The sequence below is a fragment of the Engraulis encrasicolus genome, chromosome 24, assembly GCF_034702125.1.
Source record: "Engraulis encrasicolus isolate BLACKSEA-1 chromosome 24, IST_EnEncr_1.0, whole genome shotgun sequence".
Taxonomy (NCBI): domain Eukaryota; kingdom Metazoa; phylum Chordata; class Actinopteri; order Clupeiformes; family Engraulidae; genus Engraulis; species Engraulis encrasicolus.
Genome location: NC_085880.1, coordinates 4,883,984 through 4,908,077, shown reverse-complemented (window position 1 = coordinate 4,908,077; position 24,094 = coordinate 4,883,984). Strand labels below are relative to the sequence as shown.

The following is a 24,094-nucleotide window of genomic DNA, read 5'->3' as shown; positions in this document are numbered from 1 at the left end:
GCATAATTAACGTTAAAATGAACAGGACCCACCACAAACCAGCACAATACAACCAACACAGAAACCCTTACCTACAAACCTACAAACAAAATCTTTTTTTTTATTTTAAGGGCAAAGATATTGCTTTGCCACTTAATAAACGACACATATAATATCAGCAGAATGGACAACAAATAGATGAAAATAATTAAATAAATGAATAGCCGTTGCTTTATCTTCATGTCAGTTTTGAAGCACTGCAGCATAAATCATCCAGCTAAACAACAAAAATAGCTAACTACCAAACATAAAAATTCAGTCGGGTGAGTGGCCTATGGAAAATAGAAGTGGGTTAAACTAATGTTTCTGAAGGAGGGCTCTACAGCTTCGAAGGGGGCATTAGGGAGCCCTTGGGGGCATTGAGAAGAAGACAGCGGGGAGGGGGTGGGGGCACTGAGTTGCAATTGGAAGGCATTAGTCTATTTCATTATTTCCCCTAAGGGGATCTTGGCAGGCATACAATGAGGCCAATAAGGGTGTTGATTTATTTGAGTTTTATTGTTTATCGCAGGGGTGGGGAACTGTTTTAATTGGAGGGTCCACTTCAAATGTTATGAGGTCCTCCAAGGGCTGTACAACGAAACTGCATAACATTAAAATGATGTTGTGGTCAGATAAGACGGCCTCAAGGGATAGCTTCCCCACCCCAGGTTTATCAGGTCAGAGGTGGGCCCCGAACATTTGTCAAAGTTTGAAGTAGGCCCCAAGTTGGAAAAGGTTGCCGAACTCCTGATCTAGCCTGTAACTGTACATCTGCCCACTATAGAGGCGCAGTGAACAGGGATCACCACTAGGGGGTGCAGTAGTTCTGTTTAAGTCTGAAATATGAGGTCATCCTGTGTGTGTGTGTGTGTGTGTGTGTGTGTGTGTGTGTGTGTGTGTGTGTGTGTGTGTGTGTGTGTGTGTGTGTGTGTGTGTGTGTGTGTGTACAGGGAAGCAAACAGGGGGGACAAAGGGGACAGTTATCCCGGGCCCAGGGACGGAGGGGGCCCAGAACTGGGTTCTCATTACATCGTACATTGTATGTATTGGGTGGGGGGTCCTTTCATATGACTTTGTCCTGGGACCAGCTAAAGCTGTCAGCGGCCCTGTGTGTGTGTGTGATCATGAGAAAAAAACTCATGAGAAAAACCTTGAACCGTGTGTAGCATAGAGTCGCAATTGTCAAAGTGGGGGCCGAGAACCCCTGGTGGGCTTTGAGGGTATGCTAGGGGGGGCATGTCAGGATGGCAGGAAAAGTAAAGTGAAACAAAATAAATAATTGAATAAAGTGAATAACTAAGTAAACCAAACTAAACCAAACAATAAGCTAAACAATCCTAGATGGGCACTCCCTTACATACCTAGACTGTAGGCTTATTACAGTACATTTAGCAGATGCCTTTGACCAAGCAAGAACAGAATTCACAGAGGGTCAGCGCAGAGTACAGCAGTATGCAAGTAATTAGTAGCAAAATTAAGATAATAAACAAAGACATCTAGGCGCAGTGTACAATTGCAACACTGACAGCATTGTCCAACACATGGTGAAAGAAGATGTAGCCTAAAATAATAAGATACTTTTAAAAAGTGTTAAAAAGCAATTTATGTAGGTACTTAAAAGGTGTAAAAGCAGTGACTTAAGGAAAGAAAGGCCCTGTTTTGGACCATTTGTAAGGGTCTCATTGCACAGAATGGAAGACCAATCAAGAGGGAGTTGCAGTATTCAAGGCAAGAAATGACCATGGCCTGTACCAGAAGCTGAGTGGCATATTGGGTCAGGTACGGTCTGATCTTTTTTATATTGAACAGTGAGAAGTGCCATGACCGGGCAACCGAGGCTATGTGGTCAGACTTGAGAGATGGTCATCAATCATGACTCCCAGGTTTCTTGCAAACTTGTTTGGGGTGACAGTGGCTGAGCCTATATTGGGTTTGATATCATGGAAACGTGAATCCTTGGCTGGGAAAACCAAGAGTTCAGTTTTAGCAAGGTTTAGCTGAAGGTGATGTTCCTTCATCCATGTGGATAATTCAGAGAGGCAGGCTGAGATGCATGCAGAGACAGTGGTGTCCTCTGTTTTGATTTACAGATATAGCTGTGTAATCAACATAGCAGTGGTAAGAGAGTGGGAGTGGATAACATGGCCCAGAGAGGTAGTATACATGTCAAATAAGAGGGGCCCCAGCACCAACTCTTGGGGCACCCCTGTGGAGAAGTAATGAGTTGAGGACAGTTGTCTTTGCCATGACACGTTAAAGGAGAAATCTAGTGTAAAATGGCTTAAATAGTGTTAAAGTATTAAAACATGATGCTGAGATAACTTTTGCCATATGGGTAGATGACGTGACGTGTAAATTTTGCTGTCGCAGGCTCTTAAAATTAAGTAAATTCAAGCTTTCAAAATTGACAATGCTTTAAATGATTAAACTAATGTCGTTGTTGTGAAAAAGTAATGTGTAATAAATCCAGAGCTTAAATAAGTATACTTAATTTTGAGTCAAATGTCACATTTGTCCTATGGTGTGACTGAGGCAAGCCTGGTTCTCCATATTAAAACATTTTTAAATAAATAATCAAAGCTCAGTCATTTGTCTAAACAACCCTGGCATGTTTTTCAAGGTGTCTATTTTAGCAAGTGGGAATGCTTAATTTTTTCCCTTTTTTTCTGAGACCGTATGGACTTATGAAACTTTGTCGCAGAAAATAATGTCCTGTGGTGTGACATCATATTTTTGGTTAATTCTGTGGATAATTATCTATTGTTGAAGCTCCAGCGGTACATAAATTGTGACTTTAGACCCTTAAGAAGCCAATGGCAAGGGTGGATTTTAGATTTTTCTCTCAGAGTTCTTCAGTCAATCAATTATGTTTTGCTACCACAACATGTATTAGTTTTGTAGTCCTTTGGTGTGACAGCCATAAAATACATTTTGTCAATAGTGTATATTTTTCATATTTTTTTCTTATGTAGATGTATGAAAATGCATCTTACTAAAGGTGAAATTGTATTTCAGTTGGCAACGACATGGCTTTAAATTAACTCAAAAGCTCAAAAGTCCTATGGTGTGATGGTAAAAGTCCTATGGTGTGATGGTAAAAGTCCTATGGTGTGACACTTTGGAATATCACACCAAAGGACAAACAGGTCACACCAATGGACTAGATATTTGAGAAATAGCTTTTAAAACAACTGGTAGTACATATTTTTTTGTTTTGTTGTTTGACTAGATAAATATTGTGTATTCAAATTACTTATTCCTTTATTGGCCTTTGGAATTTATACTTTGATGCATTGTTGATGAATATTTGCTGTTGATTTTAGATACTGTCAAATTATACAAAATGTCATTAATGGTGCTTTGAAACCATAAAATATAACGGTAACAGTGAAGGAAAGATCAGTGAGAGAGTATATAGAGGAGTATAGATGAATAAAGTATGCTGTGGAGAGCTCAATATACAGCATAAATGTGCTGTCCAGCTTGAGATACCAAACAGGCACTGGCCACTACAAACTACAGGTTCAATGGTGTGACAGTCATAGCATACCTACAAAAGTGTGATGGTCATGCCAAGGTCACCCTTCAGTATAAGTCTTATGAGCTCTGCAGGTTACATTCAATGACCGCATGGCTGTCATTAAGAGTTACGATAGGCTGATAATCGACGATTCAAAGACTTATAAGTGTAAAGTGTAGGTCCATATTGACTACAACATTATATTATGATCAAAAGACAAAATAATCATGTTGATATATTTGTTTCTGGCTCAGTTTTGCATTTCTGTCCTTTAGCGCGACATGAATGTCCTACGGTGTGACATGTTTTAAACGCTCAAATATTTGTTTGAGCTAAACAATATGTTTGATAAACACTGAATATTGCATTAGGGAAGAAAAAATTATTGTCCCTGAAAAGTTAGTATAAATTCGGACAATTTTGAACATTTAAAAGAAAGATATCCCTGTTTTTCCTCGAAGGTTTCTAATAATCTCACATCTAATGGGAAAAAAATTACTTAAACGGTAATTTCTCATTAAATTAAGACTTTAAAAAATTGCAATAAATATGAAGAGTGTAACAATGTTCATAAAACTCCATCAAGCCATTTCTACATTACTTAATATATTTATTTCTTAACGTCACACCAAAGGACATATTTTCAGCAAATTGCTTTATCAACGTAAATAAATAATCAATGAATAGACCAACATTGTGACCACTTGGATTTTTTGAAAGATTAATTGCTGCACTACGTAGACATATACTTTTTTCCCTCATAAACAATGTTTTGTGAAAAAAATGTTTTTTGCTGCCTATCCGTCATCTACCCATATACCTCACCTCCATACGTGCCCTGCAATCAGAATTCCAGCTAATTGGCCGACACTAAAATGGGGCTTCTGCTATGAGTAGGTCGGCACTAGGGGTGTAAATCACAGCCTTCATGACGATACAATACGGTATCGATTTCTTAAATCAGGGATTCAATTTTTTCCGATACTTAAAGGGACACTGTGCAGGAAATGGTCAAAAAAGGTACTGCAACTATGCTGCTTATTGAAATAGGGCTGCCTATTGCCTATTATATTAAACACATATTTTCTAGTATGGTCCAAGTACAGTCATTTTTGCAGCTAAAAATTGCTATTTTTGGAAATTCAAAACGGCGGACCATGGAGAAGATCCCCCTTTTCATGTATGAAAGTGCAATTTTTCCAGTCATAAGGAATACTTAGAATTTGATGATGGTGGTAAGTATTCATGAGAAAGGTAACATTAGTGAATGGGCAGCATGAATTCTGGAAATAAACAACTAAAAATCTCACACAGTGTCCCTTTAAGAATTCCCTACGATACGATGTGATTCGGTTCGATTCGATCTTTTCCAATTACTTTTCCTCTACTATTGTGTTATGGAGCTAGGGCAGTGATACTCACTATTTTTCCCTCAAGAGCCACATCAGGAGAAAAAAATCAGGAGGAGAGCCGCATGGAGCGCAACCAACCACTACCCCCCCCCCCCCATTACTTTTCAGGGCCTTTCTATTTTATGGGGGGATTACATCATGATGGTGTTGGCCTCATTATACATGGTTGTAGTATTATTTATGCAAATTATAAGTACTAGTAGTAGTAGTATTCATTTTTAAATTATTAGTAGGCCTATTATTAAATGATTGAATTATTAATTAATTACCCTATGTCAGCAATTGCTGTTAGGCCTCCTAGCTCACTTTTAAACATTAAAAGACACCTCTGCTGAAGGGCACTTTTACATCAAAGAGCAATAGGGCAGTTCAGTTTAACCTGGCACTGACAGATGGCCAATACATGCAACCAGAGTCAAAACCAACACAAAAACAGAGGGACGAGTCCAGTTTTTGTTGTTTCTCTCTCTCTCTCTCTGGCGCTGTTAGCCAGCATATTTTTGATATCTGATGGATAGACCTCAGAACATAGAACATATTGGCTCAAGAGTTATTGAGCTTGTGAAGGATGGTTGCCTGGTGGTCTTGTTAACTTATTATTTATAAAAATGCGACGTCACCGACAGCACTGAGTTCTATCAGCTGCCAATCAATACCGTGCGGAGAGAGAAAGCGAGATAGAGAGAAAGTTTAAGTTTCCAACTTGCAGCATTCCAACGTGACTCCACATACTTTATTCGCGCTCTGCTTGCCTTCATTGTCCGTTTGACAGCGCCAGGTTAAACTGAAAATGAACAGCGATTTGGGAGGTGGTCACCAATCAATCTGCGCGAGAGAGTTACACCAGGCGCGAAAGTGAACAGCGATTTGCGATGTGGTCACCAACAATGCAATCTGCGCGAGAGAGTTACACCAAGCGCGTGCACGCATCATTCACAATGTATGATGGAATTACTCGTTCGATGTGGACAAGATAGTCTCCGCCATTGAGTGTCGTGGCGTTGTTGTGAATGATGTTTGCCGAATAAGGTTTTTTTAGATTAAGTTTCGGCGCTCTTTTCTCTGCTGATAGACGACCCACAGACATTTAGAATGTAAAGCCGTCTATTTTGAAAACAATGCAAAACTAAGCCACCAATGAAAATGTGAACAAACGTCCATAAAAATGACAGCCAATGCATTTTCAAATAAGATCTGTGATTGATTTTCGCGGCTCACTTCGGAGGGGAAATGTGGCTTGCTGCGCGCGCCCGAGTCAAATTTGTCAGTAAATAAACAACGACGCATGGGGTGCCGGGTCAGCCAGGTGGAAAAAAGAGATCTTGATGTAGACGTGCCCATAGCCTTGCCTACTTGCCGTGATGCAGATGACTGTGATGCGTGTTCATTGTATATGTATGTAGGCATGGCAGATTTTAAATGCAGGTCTGTTGATTGTGTTGGGCTATAATATTTTTTCTATAACCTTGCGAGCCGCCAAGTCAGGCGTTGCGAGCCGCCTGAGGCTCGCGAGCCGCGCAATGAGTAACAGGGAGCTAGGGCATTGCACAGGGGCCAGCGTTTCGATTCTTTTCGATTCTTAAGAATGCCCCACGATACGATGTGATTCGATTAAATCGCCGTCCGATACTTCCGATACATCAATACATTTCGATTTATTTCTCCTTCGGTTGACTCACTCGACATCTCACTATGGGTATTTTAAAACTCCCCCTGTGCCTTGGCAGTTACCTAGAACGCACAGGAAAAGCCTGGCCTCTATGAAGGCCTTACCCACTCGAGCCCAGAACCCTATGCTAATAGAGGCGTTTCAGTAACGTCCAGACGGTAGAACCTGACAAATGTGTCCGCCCCGGCTAGCCCAGCTTGCTGCCCGACACACCTCAGATACCGCCACACCCTTGAAATGGGCCCAGGACGTAGAGACTGTCGACTTATCGTGAGTCGACTTAATCAAAGATAAAGTAAAGTAAAGTTCTCCAAGGCGCAGCCTGTACAAATGGCCCTGTATCTAAACTAACTGCACTATCAAAGTTCTCTATGCCTCGTTTTACATGTCAACGACCCCGCGACTCTATGAAATTAAGTATTGAGTAACTTTGAGCCTCGTAAATGGGTGGAAAGTAGAGATTTGTTACGATGGCTAGTTCGGTGGTGACTAGGGATGTCAATACATTTCGATTTTATTTACATGAGTCTACCGAAGGAGAACTAGGTTACGGTCGGTAACCACAGTTCTCTGTGGGAGATGAACGAGATGTCTCACCAGATTGCCCCCCTGGCCCACGAGCTCAGAGGTTAGTTGCCTCAGAATGGAGCTCAGAGCCTGTGTAGCTGGGGGGTATACCCAGAGGGGGTGGGTTCCTCAGCTACGCAGCTCATTGGCCAATAGGCATGATTGAAAGCAAGCTTCGGCAAATGGTCACGCAGAGGGCGCAACGCATAGTGAGATGTATCATTCATCTCCCTCAGAGAACCGGGGTTACAGACGGGGTTACAGACCGCAACCTATAGCTGTAGGTTTGTGCCTTTGTGTGAAGAGTTCTGCAAAAGCAGCTAAAGTTTTTTTTTTTTTAATTGCTTTAGCAAACAGAAAAAAATGTGAATGCAATGTGTGTGTAGTGTAGTGCAGTGTAATGTAGTATTGCATAGTAGTGTAGTGTGTGTTTACTTAGTAACTACATTGTGTTTAGTTGCACTGTGCATCCAATATACTATTATATAGTTAGAACAGTAAAAATGGGCCAAGGCCCAAGGTCATTTGCAGAGCCTTCCCCATCTCTCCCCCCACTCATTTCCTGTCCTCGTAACTGTCCTGTCACAATTAAGTTATAAAAAGCCCAAAAATATTTAAAAATAACAGTAAAAGTGTATTCAGTAGCCTATATTCTGTGTTTTCAGTGTACAGTAATAGCAGTGTGTACAGTAGTGTGTAGTGTAATGTGGTGATGTGGAAAGTGTGTGTATGTAGCCTTGTGCCCAATGAAACATATAGTCACTGTGTTACTGTTACTGTTACTGTATTACTGTTTCACAGTGTGAGTAGCCTAGACAGTGTTTTCAGTGTAGGCATACAGTAAAAATGTATCAGTTAATTGCCTCGTTCATTTAATTAAGAACCAAATTTTATTTTGAATAGAACTCGATTCCACTTTGAAAACAACATGTAGGCCCAAGATAGACACTTCACAATTAGGAATTAAATGAAAGTGCAATGTAAACTCGCCGGAACTATTTAATTAGGAATTATTAATTCTGGATTAAACATAGGCCTATAGCCTAAACGTGGCCAGTATGTTCAGTGTATTCAGTGTAGGCCCAATTCAGTGTAATGTGGTGTAGTCGGTGTGTCCAATGTGGACTAGTCAGTGCATTCAGTGTGTTCAGTGTAGTGTAGTGTAATGTAGTCAGTGTTTTTAGTGTGTTCAGTGTTTTCAATGTACAGTAAACGTGTCTGTACCAGGGGAGGGTTAATAAGCGTCACGTGGTGGCGCGCGATGTCACCCCGGCCCATGAAGAGGGGGTATGGAGTGTAATGCGCGAGCCAAGAACAAAGAAATCTCTGCACATAAAAAGTTCCAGTCTTCAGATCTCGCAGTCGGCTCGCAACACTTTTAACTTTCTAGTCCACAGACCTCGCGCTTCACTTCGGGTCGCAGTTGTTTCGCCGTCCAGTCGGCTTTGCTCTGCGAATCGGACCGTGGCAGGTTGCATGCTCAACAGAATCCATCGCGATGTGGTTCTCTCGAGGACTTTTCTACAGCTCTCTCACCCTCAACGTCTTCCTGTGCCTGAACTCGTTGCCGGTCGTGGAGAAGGAGCGCGCGGACAAAAGCCAAACATTGGAGGTAAGCCGCACAGTAGGCTATTCGGCGGTGTTTAGTGCACGCGCCTATAGAAGTAGGCTACTTGCAATCACATATCTATCATTTGCAAACAAGTTAAATGACTGCGCATTCCATACTATTAGCAGTTCTGTATACAATTGAAAATGTCATTTGAACAATGACTGCACAACCAAAAAACAATCGGACAGGTGAGAGTGAGCGGTGTGCGCGAAGCCGCCACAGGTGGGGTGGAGAGCGGGCCATGGGTAGGCTACAGTCCCGACTACTCTCCCAACTCTGGATAAGCGTTGACGTTTTTTTTCTTATAATTACACGCATGGTTGACAACGAATTACCATTGTCGCAAGTGTCCTGTTGATGCCTTGAACAAACCCGTCTTTGTTGTCCTGTGTTGTGTCGATGAGAGTGGTCGGGTGATTGGTTAGGCTACTGCGAGTCATTTAGAATACAGTAGCCTAAATGGAAGTCCATGGCATATGGGACACGGTATATCACCCTACCGGGCTATAAGGGAATAGGGTATACTACCGGGGACTGACTTCTACCGAGTGGAACAGCGCGCGCTCCTACTGTGCTTTGTTAACTGTTGTCTCTGTTTATGTCAACGCACATATTTCCTTCAGGAATGCAGACCAACAAAGCCTGCACCATAACGAAATTAAAATACAATACATGTTGTGTCGCGTCCATATTAGTTAAATTACAGGGTGCAGTCACAATATTCTTTCTTATGTTCCCTCACGGCAGTCAAGTCAACCGATGCAGGGTAAAGTTGCCCTTGTTTTTCATGGCCTCGTGCCAGAAGCGAACAGGCTTTGTACTCATACCGGCACAGCGTGTGTGTGTGTGTGTGTGTGTGTGTGTGTGTGCAAGGGAGTAACTTTGACTTTGACATTGGTGGGGACACAAAATTGGTGGGGGTTCTCGGTTCTCCCCCGAGAAAATTTAGAAAATACAATGGTTAAAAGTACAATTTTAACGCAATATGTGAATGTATTAGCCTATGAATTAATGTAGCTCAATGGTTTTAGAGGGATGATTTTTGACCATTTTCATTGTGTCTGTGTGTGTGGGGGGGGGTGATTACCAATCATAAGTTCATGGCACACAGATGTTATAGGCCTATCAATGAGCAGATGATATGTCAACCAGCGTTCCTTAGGAAGTTGGTCTTTCAATCACACGGTTGCAGGCTTAAATCCCACCCTTAGGCTACCTCTTACACCTCCATCCATGACTGGAGTGAAATTGACCAAAGCAGCTAGTTCTGATACAACATTGCTCCAGAGACTGTTACCAATAACATATAAGTAGCTTTGGGTTCAAATGTCAGCAAAGTGGTATTGCCTAACATGAAAATGATCACCAGTTCTGCCAATAGGCCTAGCCTACTCACTTTATTGACATTTAGGCCTATTTTAACAGCAACAAAAATGACACTGATATTTGCAAACCTTTTCTTGAAATAAGCTTGCAAGTTTTTTTTAAATAAAAAAACAAATAAGACCGGGCCTAGAATTTTTTGGGGGGTTCCGGTGCCGACTGACCCTTTTTATCCTCCAAAATTAGCGATGCTGTGTGGACTGTTGTAGCCTACATACAAAACAACACATCCTCATAGGCTAACTCCCTATCTCTCGCTTTCTCCCTGCCTGTAGCTGCGTTTGCATCTTAGCAGCCTACAGGCAACACACGTGCGCGTGCAAGTGTCTTTGCGCAGCGCGTCTTGACAGAAATTCCAGCGATGTCACCACATAGTTGCGCACCAACTGTGTCACGTTGTAGGCGAATTTTAATGCTACAACATACCAGTTAGCTTTGTAGCCCTTCTACATGACCGAAATGCAATACAACACAATGAGTAGGTGTTGGCCTAATTGCGATTTTTGAATGATGTTGGTTACATAGGCCTACTCTTCATGGAAGAAGGCTTCCATTTCAGCCGCATTGGATGTTCAGCGAGATCAGAACCAAGTCGCAGCAATTAGTCTAGGCTACTCAAGTAGTCCTACAGTTAAATAGCCTGTAAAACCAAGTCAGGTTAATTTAATATGAAATAAGGGAAATGTTTTGCCGAAATATAGCCTTCCTTTAGGAACTCTTTCATTTACCACATGGGTCGGGAACCTATGGCTCGCGAGCCACATGTGGCTCTTTTGGGAACTGCATGTGGCTCTCGGACAAACCTGTCATTTGTTTACTCAATAAGCCATGAATAATTTTGTTACGGCACTAAATTAAAAATGGACCTACTGAAATCGAAAAGTTAAGATAATATTCAAAATATAAAGTATGATCGCGCATTTAATCCATCCCAGGTCCGATCAGCTGAGCCAAGCACAGGCCTTCGACGAAGGCTACTGTACAGATATGAAAAACGCGTTTTTTTATTGGACAATGCCGTGCCAGCGCTGGGTCGTGTCGTGTGAGATAACATTCCATCCGTAATGCTTTACCTAAAGTTCAGCTGGCTAACGGTTGTATCCAAAACAAAGAAACTGTTCACGACCGTGCCATTATGATGGCAAATCAAGTGGAGGAAACGCAAGTGAGGGATATAAATGCAGCGCTGTACTTCTCCCTCGATTACAGGAAGAACTTTTGCTGAATCAACTGACGTAAGTCTTTCCCAGTTTAGTGTGATTGCGAGATAACTGGTGCCACAATGCGAAGGCAAACGTAGGGTTGCCATTCGTCCCTTGAAATACGGAATCGCCCTGTAGCCTATTTGGCGGTTAAATCATGCGTTCTGTATTGGGGACGCATGTCGGTAAGGGACGCGCTTTGTAGGGCATTTTCGCGAATTACTAAAAATAGACATGTCAGCCACATAGGCTATCAGCTGTAAAATGTTAACTATGTCAGCGCGACCAAGATGAGCATCCTGTCTTGAAGTTCTCTCTCCCTCCCTCCTCCCTCCTCATGCACCTTCCCTGTGTCTGTCTGATGGCTAGAATAGAAGCACCTCCGTCATTCTCATTGCTCATTGGCAACTCCGATGCATAAAAGATAGAAACTAAAGGTAATGCATGCGCGTGGCTTCTTAAATGCACATCAGCACATCTACAAGTAGTTTTAGTTCTTCTTTCGTTAGCTCTCCCTTCTTGTCCCCAATGCAAGCGTTACTTTTATTCCCTTCTGTGCATGACAATTAGCATTAGAAATAATGGCGAAAATGGTATGGCTCTCACAAAAAATATATTTTTTAAAATGGGCGTTTATGGCTCTCTCCACCAAAAAGGTTCCCGACCCCTGATTTACCACATGGGTCGCGTTAACAGAGGTTTGTCCTACGGATTTTTTTAAAAGGAAGACTGAAGATTCTGAAGCCTGCCCGTCCTTTCGACGGTAGTTTAAATAGGCTACACCTGTATTAGTAGATAAAGTGTGCATTTCAATTCGTTATTATCTGCGCTGCGCAGATACCACATTTCTTCTTAAATAGGCCACTTTATCCTTCACCTTTCTCCGCCTCTCTCTGCTTGTCACGCAACTATTTACGCATCTGCAGGGCTCCGGTCCCTGCACCCAAATAGTGAATTAGAAATTGCCGATGATGTCGGCACAACTGTTGGAATAGGCTAATTAAGATTCAGAACCGTTTGTAGGCCTATACGTAGGACTAGGCTACTACATTTCACCACAATCTGATTTAATGGCAGGGCGAAGTTATCCCTCTATCACATTTCATAAAAGTTTTCATAAAAAGTTTTTTTTTCATATCATATACTCAGGCGTCGCCTCAAACTCCTCGCTTGAAACAAAAAGTAGCCTACTGTAGGCAGGCCTATGTAGGCCTACCAGAAATAGTAACGCACGGTGTCTTATATAAGTAACTTTAATCTGACGTTTTGAAATGGTAGTTGTTAGACTAGGCCTACTCGTTACTGAAAAAAAGTAGTGCGACTACAACGTTACCGGCAACACTGGTCGTGATTACACAGTAGGGGGCTAAATATTGGTGGGGACGTGTCCCTACCGTCCCCACCATAAATTACGCCCATGTGTGTGTGTGTGTGTGTGTGTGTGTGTGTGTGTGTGTGTGTGTGTGTGAATGAGAGAGAGAGAGAGAGAGAGAGAGAGAGAGAGAGAGAGAGAGAGAGAGAGAGAGAGAGAGCAGGCATCATCCGGCACATACATACGCGCGCACTGAGAAACGTCCCTCGAGGCCATAAAGTTTCAGGCTTTATTTCGTGCGCGAGCTGTTGGGGCTAGCCTCCCTGGCGCAACCTCACCAACCCCTACACACACTAATGTTACTGTATACTGTAATAAATACACACATCATACTAAATCTGTACATTACTGTCTAATAAATGTTTAAGTATAGCCTACCTACTGTATCATAGGCTACATCATATAGGCTAGCCTGCAGTAGGCCATGTCTACACGTTACTGTGAACTGTAACTGCATATAAATCTGTTTATGTTTCTAATATCCTAGTGGTGTGTGTGTGTGTGTGTGTGTGTGTGTGTGTGTGTGTGTGTGTGTGTGTGTGTGTGTGTGTGTGTGTGTGTGTGTGTGTGTGTGTGTGTGTGTGTGTGTGTATGTGTGTGTGTGTGTGTGTGCACGTGCATCATTAGTGTGCAATCTCTATAGTTCTTGGGAAGAGTCGGCTGATAAAAAAGTTCCCTGGAATTGCACTGTGTGTGTGTGTGTGTGTGTGTGTGTGTGTGTGTGTGTGTGTGTGTGTGTGTGTGTGTGTGTGTGTGTGTGTGTGTGTGTGTGTGTGTGTGTGTGTGCGTGTGTGTGTTTTGAGAGAAGGGAGTGTTGCTTGGGATGCAGAGTCGGAAAGTGTAATTTAATGTAGTAGTGCAGTGCAATGCGTGATGTCATGTAATATAATGTAACGTGTAGTGTAGTGTTATATAGGCAGTGCTGGTATAGGACAAGTCCACATGTGGGAGATGCTACTGTGGAGTAACTAAGCGTAATGTGGACGGGGCTACAAGGCTGTGAGGTGCAGAGGGCAGGCTGTGAGGAAGGATGTGTGTGTGTCTGTGAGTGTGTGTGTGTGTGTGTGTATGTGTGTGTGTGTGTGTGTTTGTGTGTTAGTGTGCATTCTCTTCAGTTCTTGGGAAGAGTCAGCTGATAAAAAGTCACCTTCCTGTGTGTGTGTGTGCGTGTGTGTGTGTGTGTGTGTGCGTGCATGCGTGCGTATGTGTGTGTGTGAATGCAACCTGACTACAGGCTGAGCATCAGAGGATGATTTTTTTTGTTGTTGAGAGAACTACCTGTATTTTCATGGTGTATGCGAGTCTACGGCCTGATGTAAGAGTCACCAAGTTATGTACTGCACATGTGCAGCTCTGTGTTAATGCATGTGTGTGTCTATTTTGTCTGTATGTGTATGTTTTTTTCACTGTGTGTGTGTGTGTGTGTCTGTGTCTGTGTCTGTGTGTGTGTTAGAGAGAGTATACATGTTTGTATAGGCCTATGTGTGTTGTCAAAGTCTAAATATTTGTGTGTGTTCAACTGTTCATCATGCAAATATTTAAACACTTTGTGGTTGCGTGAGTGGTTGTAAGTGTATTGTGTGTTTGTGGTTGCGTGGGTTGGAGTTCTTGCGCACACACACACACACACACACACACACACACACACACACACACACACACACACACACACACACACACACACACACACACACACACACACACACAGTATATCTGACTTATCTGTCACTAATCCACCCACCTTCAGCACCATCTCTAAGATAGTAATCTTAATCCCAGATACATCTAAACAGCCACTAACCCTCCCAAGACAGGGCTGGACTGGGGGAGAAATAGGCCGGGCACTTTTGGCTTAAAGCACCCCCTCATAATTAACGGCGCAGCAGAACTACAGACTCACTGGTGGGCGCCACACCCTCGTTGGCCCCTATTTTCAGAAATGTACTATGTATTTTCATTTTGTATTTTTTTAACGTTTCTGAAAATAGGGGCCCACGAGGGTGCGGGGCCCACTGGGAAATGCCGGCTGTGCCAGATGGCCAGTCCAGCCCTGTCTTGAGCCTGGCTCTTGGGTGTAGAAGTCAGAGTCCCAGTTTACTACCCCAGAAGGTCAGGGTTCGAGTCCCAGCTGGGCAACTCTACTCCCCTTTGCTACAAAAGGTGTCAGAAGTGGGATGGCTACCGTGAGGCCATCGGAAGCGTACCCATGGTGTGCGAGCTGTAATTCCATGTGAAGGACCCCTAGGATTGGTGACCCCGGTGTGAGGGACCCCAGTGATGGGTGAAGCATTGATGACGGGGCACACTGGATGTGAGAAGCATGACGGGCAGTTGCACGATGGACACCATGAGTGTGTGAAGGGGAAGGCAGTGTGATGGAGTGACCATCAGTAGGGTTGTGGGTGTGTTCTGACTGTCATACCAACGAGCCTGGCTCTTTGGTGTAGTGGTCAGAGCCCCAGTTTACTACCCCAGGTCTGGGTTCGAGTCCTGGCTGGGCAACTCTACTCCCCTTCACTACACTACTTTACTTTAACTCATTAAGACACGTCATTATACATTTGCTGTTACCAGAATGGCAATGACCAAGTCAAAGTACATTACTAAAGGCCCTGTGTTATATCATAATATTGTAACGATATGGTAGTTAACTGTTCAATGTCTATTACAGCGTGCCATTGGAGGTATGGCATGCATTAAGGGGCTACTCTACTCTTCATAATGTAACATACTACTCTACACTACTCTACTGTACTCTACTACTCTACTACTATGTTAACCTGTGCCCAGAATGTGACCTACTACTCTACTGTACTACTACTACTCCACTACTCTACTACTACTCTACTACTCTACTAGCCTGGGTAAATAGCCGACTGTTGACTCCGTCAATCAGTCTGGCAAAAGCCATGAGGAATCCGTCTCCGTGGACGATGGGAGATGGTCTGATCTTACTCTATCATTTAAATTAATTGCAGTTCCAAACTCAAATTAAAGCTCATATTGTGCTTTATTAGCATGCCTGTTACGTTATAGCGTCGCAAAAGCATACAAATAACAAAACGAAAGTGTGAATATAGTTACCTTAACCAATCAGTAACAGAGCTCGCGGGTGAGTTCTACGTCACCACTCTCAACTGTTTGCTGATTGGCGAAACACTGAGAGAACCGAGCTCGAGGCTTTTGCCAGACGATGTGCGGAGCCAAAATCTTTGGGTGGAGTACAGAGGATGGCGTCGCGAGGCTACTACTCTACTACTCTACTACTTAAACCTACTCTTCATAATGTAACATACTACTCTACTCTACCTTACTCTACTCTGCTGCTCTACGACTACTTTTACCCACTCTTCATGAGTTTTATTTTTGTCAGACAAGACGAGATGAGACATTTTTGGCAACAGCCCATTTTGACAAAAACGTGACGAAGACCAGGTGGCAACATTTCCCTAAAAAAAACACTGACGAAAACGGACAATGTGCGCGTTATCATTGACTACAAAAAATAGACTAAAAATTTGACTAAAGTAGTATGCATGAGACGACAAATAAATTAAAGCTCCCTACTTGTTTTTGTCGACCACAACAAGAAGAAACCAACATTCTGGACATCCTGTCATGAAACAGTGGTGCTGTCACACAGTTTCCTAAACATTTTTTTGATGCTGTCATTTTAAACGTGGCGGGACCGTCTCTTCCACTTCTGCTTTCCATAGGCTACCTACCTGACGCAAGTGAATCCCAACTGGGAGAGCTGAGAGCACAATCAGGAAAAAAGAAATGGTTACAAACATATGCAGACATAGTCCACTGAGACAAATCCATGTAGGGTCGAGTACACAGCATTTTATACAATATATCAACAAAATGGCCCTGTGGTTCAAATAAACCTCACTGCAGTTGAATATCAGCAAGACTAAAGAACTGTGTTGCCGTAGGAGGCGGACACCTGACACCCCACATCCACTTTCCTGACCTTTAATCCTGGGAGGGCAAGTAGTGGAACAGGTGGAGAAGGTCATACCTTGACACACAGCTTGACCAACACCTGTCCTTTAGCCCAGTGTTTCCCAACCAGGGGTACGTGTACCACTAGGGGTACGCGAGCACACTGCAGGGGGTACTTGGAAAAATGCTTTTGTTATAACAAATGTATGGAGCAGTCACATCAGGACAGAGAAAGTGATATAGAACATGAATTAGGGGGTACTCATAGCACAACTAAGAGGTTTAGGGGGTACGCGACACCAAAAAGGTTGGGAAACACTGCTTTAGCCAGCTTGCAGATGGAGTTTATAAGAAAGCACAATTCATGTATCTCCCTCAGTGTCAGGAAGGACATTTTGTCAACTGCCCACACTAACTTATGTGGACATGCTTAAGAAGGACGTAGGAACCCAGAGTACCAGTGAAGAATCGGGATGATTGGAAGCAATGATTTAAGGCTCGTCTGAGGACGACCTAGAGAGCCTATCAATCTCTTGTGGAATCCATCATCACCTGCAACATAACATCCTGGTATGGCATCATCACTAATTCAAGCAAATGCAAACTGAACAGAATAAGTAGGCAAGCAAGCTAATAGGCATTCACCAGAAAGAGCCGAAGAATCTGTATATCCAGGCAGTAGAAAGGAAGACTTATTCCATCCTTCTAGATCCCTCCCAACCACTCCATATTTATTGAGTTGCTTCCTTTTGGCAGAAGGTTAAGTTCAGAGTGCCTTTGGCCAGGAAAGCTATTTACAAGAATTCCTTCATTCCCATAACTATACACACACAGCACACTCGTTTCTCAAATGACTCAAATGACACACACTCACACACACAAACACACACACACACAGGCACACACATACAGACACACACACACGCGCGCACGCACACACTCACGCACGCACGCACGCACGTATGCGCGTGCACACGCGCTAACACACACACCCACCTTCAATCAAAAGACAATTTTGTAATATGACAACATATTAGACAATAAAGCTTTTTGAATCTTGAATCATTGGAATCTTCAATAATAATAATAATAATAATAATAATAAATAATAATAATAATAATAATAATAATAATAAAAGTTTTATATAGCGCTTTTCATGACACTCAAAGTCACTTTGCAAGTTAGAATACATGTAGACAATACAACAGAACTATGAAAGACAACAAAGAGCAAGAGCAAGAACATATCTGGGGGAGATGGTGGGGGTTAAAGGAACAGGATAAGGGATTTGCCTGGATTCGGGCAGTCATGAGAAAGCGGTTAAGTTGTCAGACTTGTAGACCAAAGGTTGCTGGTTCTACTCCAGACCCTAAATGAAGAAAAATCCGCACCCACAAACTAAGGCTCATTATTTATTTATAGATTACCACCATGTCCAAAAGCAAACGCGTTTCGGCTATCAAGCCTTTATCAGTGCGTGGTGTACGCGCGTCCTCTGACAAAACTTCAAGTCTACTTCCGACCTGCCAGGTTGATGGAGGGAGTAATTAACCAGTGCTCTCCCTCATCCTCCTCCATGACTGAGGTACCCCCTAGCATGGTACCGCCCTGCCACAATGCTCCCTTACGGGTGCCATTTAGGGCTGCCCCCTTGCACGGGTGAGGCATGAATGCAATTTTGCAGGCATGCAACTCTGCGTCGATTATCAAATGCTGAGCTTCTAATGAACACATTCAAGAGAAAAAGAAAGAAAAGCCTATGTGCTCATGGAACTGCCTATGTGTCTGTTCGTAACACATTCTAGAGAGCAGGCACATGCACAGATGGCTGCTACAGTGGCTTTAGCCCCTGCCCAGTCTGCTTTTTAACCCTTAAACGGTCACTACTGGAAATGTTGTTAAAAAAAATCATTTAATGTTAGAAATTATGTTATTACGTAAGACCCAAATAGCACAAATCTTTGGCAATCATTTGGTTGTCCTTCTCCCAGGTCAGACGTTTGGATGTGCAGGCTTTAACCTACTTATAGTTATCTTCATTATTAGTTCCTCTGTTAAGAAAAGTAACTCTGAATTGACAGATTGTATGGTTGCTATGCAGTGACAAGCTGACAGTGCCAGCCCGCAACATTCCATGAAACCATGTTTGATTTGCACATTTTTATGTGGACTGCGACTACTGAAGCTAGACTGAAGCTACTGAGATGAGGAATGATGAATATGAACGCTGTGCAACTTTGCTACTGAAACACTTTCACAGGAAAACGTGGATGCATGTGTGCGTGCGTGCGTGCGTGCGTGCATGTGTATGGCATTCTGAGGCGGACTTTACTTCAGGCAAACCTAGGCAATTGCCTAGGGCCCCGACCAAATCTGCCCTCCATAGGGGCCCCCAACTGTCACACCAGTCGTGATAAATACGCACAAAAAGTAATTGGTCGCTTATGTAAAGTAATCAAAGATATACAGTATTTGAGACAAAACATTCAAATAGCACCCTCACTCCTTCCATTGGTGACCTTTATTTTGTGTGAGTGTTTACCGTAAAGGACAGGTGCACTGTGGAAGATGGTGACCAGAGTAGGTATTGCAACTACACTGCTCAGTGAAATTGTGCCGTCTACAGCCAAATTTGATCTTTACTAATTTACTAATTCATGAACTAATATTTACTACCAAAGTGCAGTAAGTGTTTCAGCTAAAACTGCCTATTTCTGGACATTCAAAATGGTGGACCATGGAGAAGATCCTTCTTTCCATTTATGCAAAGTGCAATTTTCCCTGTCAAATACTTAGAATTTGATGATGGTGGTACGTATTCATGAAAAAGGTAAATGGGCAGCAGGAATTCTGGAAATAAACTACAAAAAATATTACACAGTGCACCTTTACGACAAATAATGACTCATAAGAACGAGATATTTATTTGTCAAATTGTGTATTAGAACCACTTTGCTTGGATCTCATTTGAGCCGCAGGAAATGGAAAAATGGAAGAACACAAGGGAGAGATGCAGCTCCCCTATGCAGCTAATGTCACCAGGAGCGGATCTAGCCATTTTGGGGCCCTAGACAAAATATAAACATGGGGCCCTCAGAAGTCATTCTTAGAAATGTATGGACCATTATGATGACCTGCTTGTTCTCAGCCTCTCCATAGTAGCCTATGAAATAGAATGTTGGTGAGTTCAAAATAAGTACTCCCAGTTACATTCTATTAAAGGCAGAGTGATTTTTAGATGGGAGGAGTCTCCGGGGAAGGTATCTGCCTAGCGATGCGTAAAATGTCTGCAGAATGTGTCTTGTCCAATCAGATGTTGCAAAATGTATTTTCATAAGTGTGCTTTCTGAAATTAGAATTCATTAGCCTATGTATGCATACATCTTCGTTCTCGCTGGAGAACGAGCTTCTCGTGATTGTGGGTTTCTCGCGGGAGAACCACGAACCGATCATGAAAGTGCTTTACAGGGTCTCTGGACTCTGCACTTGAGGAATCATGAAAGTGCTTTTACGGGGTCGCTGGACCACTGCACTCGAGGAATCATGGAAGTGCTTTACAGGGTCGCTGGACCACTGCACTTGAGGAACGTAAGTTAAAAGCAAATAGCGAAAATACCGTATTGGGCAAGTTTCTGACTTGGAGCAGGTGAGCGGGGAATAAATGCGGTGTTGATAATTGAAGGGGGTGCCAACTGTCAACTGTCATTGCACTTACGAATCCGTTGAATGATGACTGAGCAGAGAATGAGAATCGGGTGGGTAGGTAGTAGGGCTGCACAATTAATCGAAAATAAACGAAAGTCGTGATAAATTAGGGAAATCAAAGTCGAAATTTTAATCATGATTTAATCGTGGCAATAGTGATCTACCTTTGAGAGCATCCTTCAAGCCAGAACATACTGACAGCCTGGTGTTTCTGGCCAGAAATCTGTCCACCTAAGTTTCATGCTATTGCCTTTACATAATTATTACAATTCATTTTATTTTGCTCATCCCGTATATAGTTAATTCTTGGTTATATTTCATCTTGTTATAATTTTCAAAAAAATCTGCAAAAAATCAATAATCATGATTAATAATCGTGATTACGATTTTGACCAAAATAATCTTGATTATGATTTTTTCCATAATCGTGCAGCCCTAGTAGGTAGGCGTACCTGTTTTAACGCACAGAAAATAGACGAATGACAGACGAGCAGGGAATAGAGTGCAGTTGTTAATTTAGACCTGTCAAATCTCATTACGCGTCTCCCGAACTTTCGTTTTTAACAAAACCTGCATATAACAGTCCCTCCAGTTTTTCGCGATTCAGCGATCGCGTGGATTCATGCAAATTCAATGATATTCCGCATAATTTCACGATGCTACGTAATTCCTGTAAAGTCGCATTTTTCCCGCAAATTTTCCCCTTTGTCCCCTTCAACATTCTGTGGAGTTTATAGGCAGCTGGCATCTAGCATGTTGCATTACAGCTTGGATATTTCAAGACTTATTGCACACGTGTTATTCTATGTTTGCTGACATGAATAGCATGCTGCAAATTGTGTTCTGTTATTTGAGTGCTTCGTGGTTCCGCTTGTGGTTGCGCGTGATCAGCCTGGACTGGCGTTCGGTGCGCTCAACACAGTCCTTGGGGCTGATGTAGTCGGGCTGCTTTTCTTTGAGCTGGAAGCATAAAAAGCCGGGGCACTTTATGCAGACCCCTCTGTCACGTTTGTGATGTGAACTTCATGCATGCTGCAGCAGACATCTCCGCGCCAGCTTTCGAGGGAAAAAGTTGCATAAAGCTTGAAAAGTTGTATCCAAATGATAGGCGTGGCGTCTGCCTGTAGCCTACCTGTTTCATTCCTGTGCACGAGAGAGAACACAAGTGCAGTCGGGGAAGTCATCGCAGTTAAATGTAGCAGTTTCTTTTTAAAATAATTATTAGGCTAGTATGTGCGTGCATGGACTGCACCTCGAGAAGTGAAACAATTCGGTTTTCAAAACAGTAGCTCTACAGACTTGTCAACGTCAACAAGTTACCATAAAAAAACATCCCCAGACATATTGACTACACTCTCAATCATGTAGTTTTTCCTCCGGTGTCATGGTCCGCTGTCATTTCTCCGGTGTTTTTTTTTTGGCGGTTGGTGCGTACCATAGGCCTACTGGTCAAGTCTGCAGGCACACCTGATCGGAGAAAGTCTATGGTGCAGTATCATCTGCAGGGCCAGAAACACCTGCGAGCCGAGGACAAATTACCCCCATGGCCAAATGTAACTTTTGTAAATGTAATTTGTGTTGGGATTTCTACAGAAAATTAAAAGGAAGTGTGTTTCTGAATCTCTCTCTCTTTTGTCTTAAGTCTGCTTAGACTGATTGTGGTTTTCAGTTACCAAAAAAACCCAGAAAGGGGCGCAAAATCTTTGCAAAAAATGATAAAACGCCGCCACAAAATCAGACATTTTGACCGCAAAAATCACAAAATCCCAGTGCAAAATCCTGGAGGAACTGATATAACACATGTAACACTTATATAATTCAGTAACACCATTCTTTTGTAACCATGGAAACGAGACAGTAGAGAAGGCTGTAACCATAGAAACAGGATGGTAATGCAGGCTGTAGATGCAACTGCTCTGTAGCACCTTTGCTGTAGCCATGGTAATGGGACAGTATTGCTGGCTGTAGCCATGGAAACAGGACGGTAGTGAATGCTGTAGCCATGGTAACAGGATGGTATTGCAGGATGGTATTGCAGGATGTAGCCATGGACGGTAGTGAAGGCTGTAACCATGGAAACATTATGGTAGTAAAGGCTGCAGCCATGGAAACAGGTGAAGGCTGTAGATGCAACAGCTGTCTACTGTAGTGCTGGTTGTAGCCATGGTAACAGGAAGGTAGTGAAGGCTGTAACCATGGAAACAGGACAGTAGTGAAGGCTATAGACTGTTGGCTGTTATCATTGTATTGTAGTATTGCAGGCTGTGGACTGTTGGCACTATACTGTAACAGGTCAGTAGGCCTACTGTATTGGCCCGAATGTAAGACTACCCTGAATATAAGACGACCCCCTCTTTCAGGCTCATGAGTTGGGGAAAACGTTTTTTGAAGACTAAATTTAGCTTCTCATAGAAAACTTTGTTTCAAAATGCTGTTTTTTATTAGTTGGAAAAGCTAAGGCTTTTGTTTTTCCACATTTAAATAGAACATATTTCAAAATATTGTAGTGCCGAGTTGTAGGGCTGGGCGATATGGGAAAAAAACTATATCACGATATGGATTACTTTATATCACGATAACGATATATATATATCACGATATTGCACAATTACATACATTTTCAGTTATTCTCTTTATTTGCTCTTTATTTTTTCATTTCGCAAAACAACCTTTCTTTAAAATGGATGTTTTTATTGTTATTTTTACAGTTACATGAACTTACTGAAATGTAATTAAATGATATTCATTCGTATACAATGGATAAAATTACTATCACGATATAAACGATATAGGAGAAAGGTCACGATATACACTTATATCACAATAACGATATATATCGTCATATTGCCCAGCCCTACCGAGTTGTAGTCACTTCAAAGGCGATGGGTGGCAGCAATTACAATTTATTGTCTTTGTTTATTTCCTCAGTCTAAAATGCGGGCAAAAGGAGTTGCCCCCCAAGAAAACAATAAACAATTAACTAGCAATAGCTTCTGAACGAAACTCCCCACAACCCTCTCACACATCTGCCCTCTGTTAAAATATTCTCAACTCTGCCTAAAAGTTAGTACACGTCTTAGAACCCTGATCAATAAGCCCACCCCTTATCAATACCAGTCCTATCTAATCTCTTAATTATTCCCGCCCGGACACCTCCCACCAATCAAAACCCATCCCAAAATGTACTGGCACAGTCACAGAATTCTAGAAGACATACGAGTGGGAAACAACATTCACACGCACAGATACAAATGCACATTCACACACATACAGAGAGGGAATTAAAGGGGGAAATATGACACACAGCACTACGATATAATTTCCATATACTTCATTAAAAAAGCACAGATAGTTACTCAGCATAGAGACCCTTTTCCTTTCTTTGCTCACTCCTACATGGTTAACTGACAGTTGTCAATACAGCAGCCTGGTCCTACCTGTCCTATGTGTGATGCACCATTCATTCCATACACTCGCAGAGCGTTGCTAGGCCTACTCAGAGCTAGCCAGGCAACCAGTAGAGAACACAATGTTTTGTTGACGGCAATATCTAACCTGCCACTGTCTCGGCAAAATGCTATTTATTTTCTGCATCTAGAGGCTTCCTGTTGGAATGTTGAAATCGAACGTGATCAAAAGCAGATTGACGATTTGTGCCTTTAAACTATTTTCTACCTTGCAC

The 24,094-nt window shown here is 42.5% G+C and overlaps 1 protein-coding gene across 1 annotated transcript in view; it reads left to right on the top strand.

The window, feature by feature from the left end:
- The first annotated feature begins 8,464 nt into the window (after nt 1-8,464).
- The window catches only part of LOC134441311 (stromelysin-3-like), a 29,238-nt gene continuing 13,608 nt past the window's right edge, over nt 8,465-24,094 (top strand). Inside the window, exon 1 of the mRNA XM_063191581.1 lies at nt 8,465-8,801. Within this exon, the coding sequence (XP_063047651.1) occupies nt 8,688-8,801 (114 nt within the window). The 5' untranslated portion in view covers nt 8,465-8,687. The remainder of the gene's footprint in view (nt 8,802-24,094) is intronic.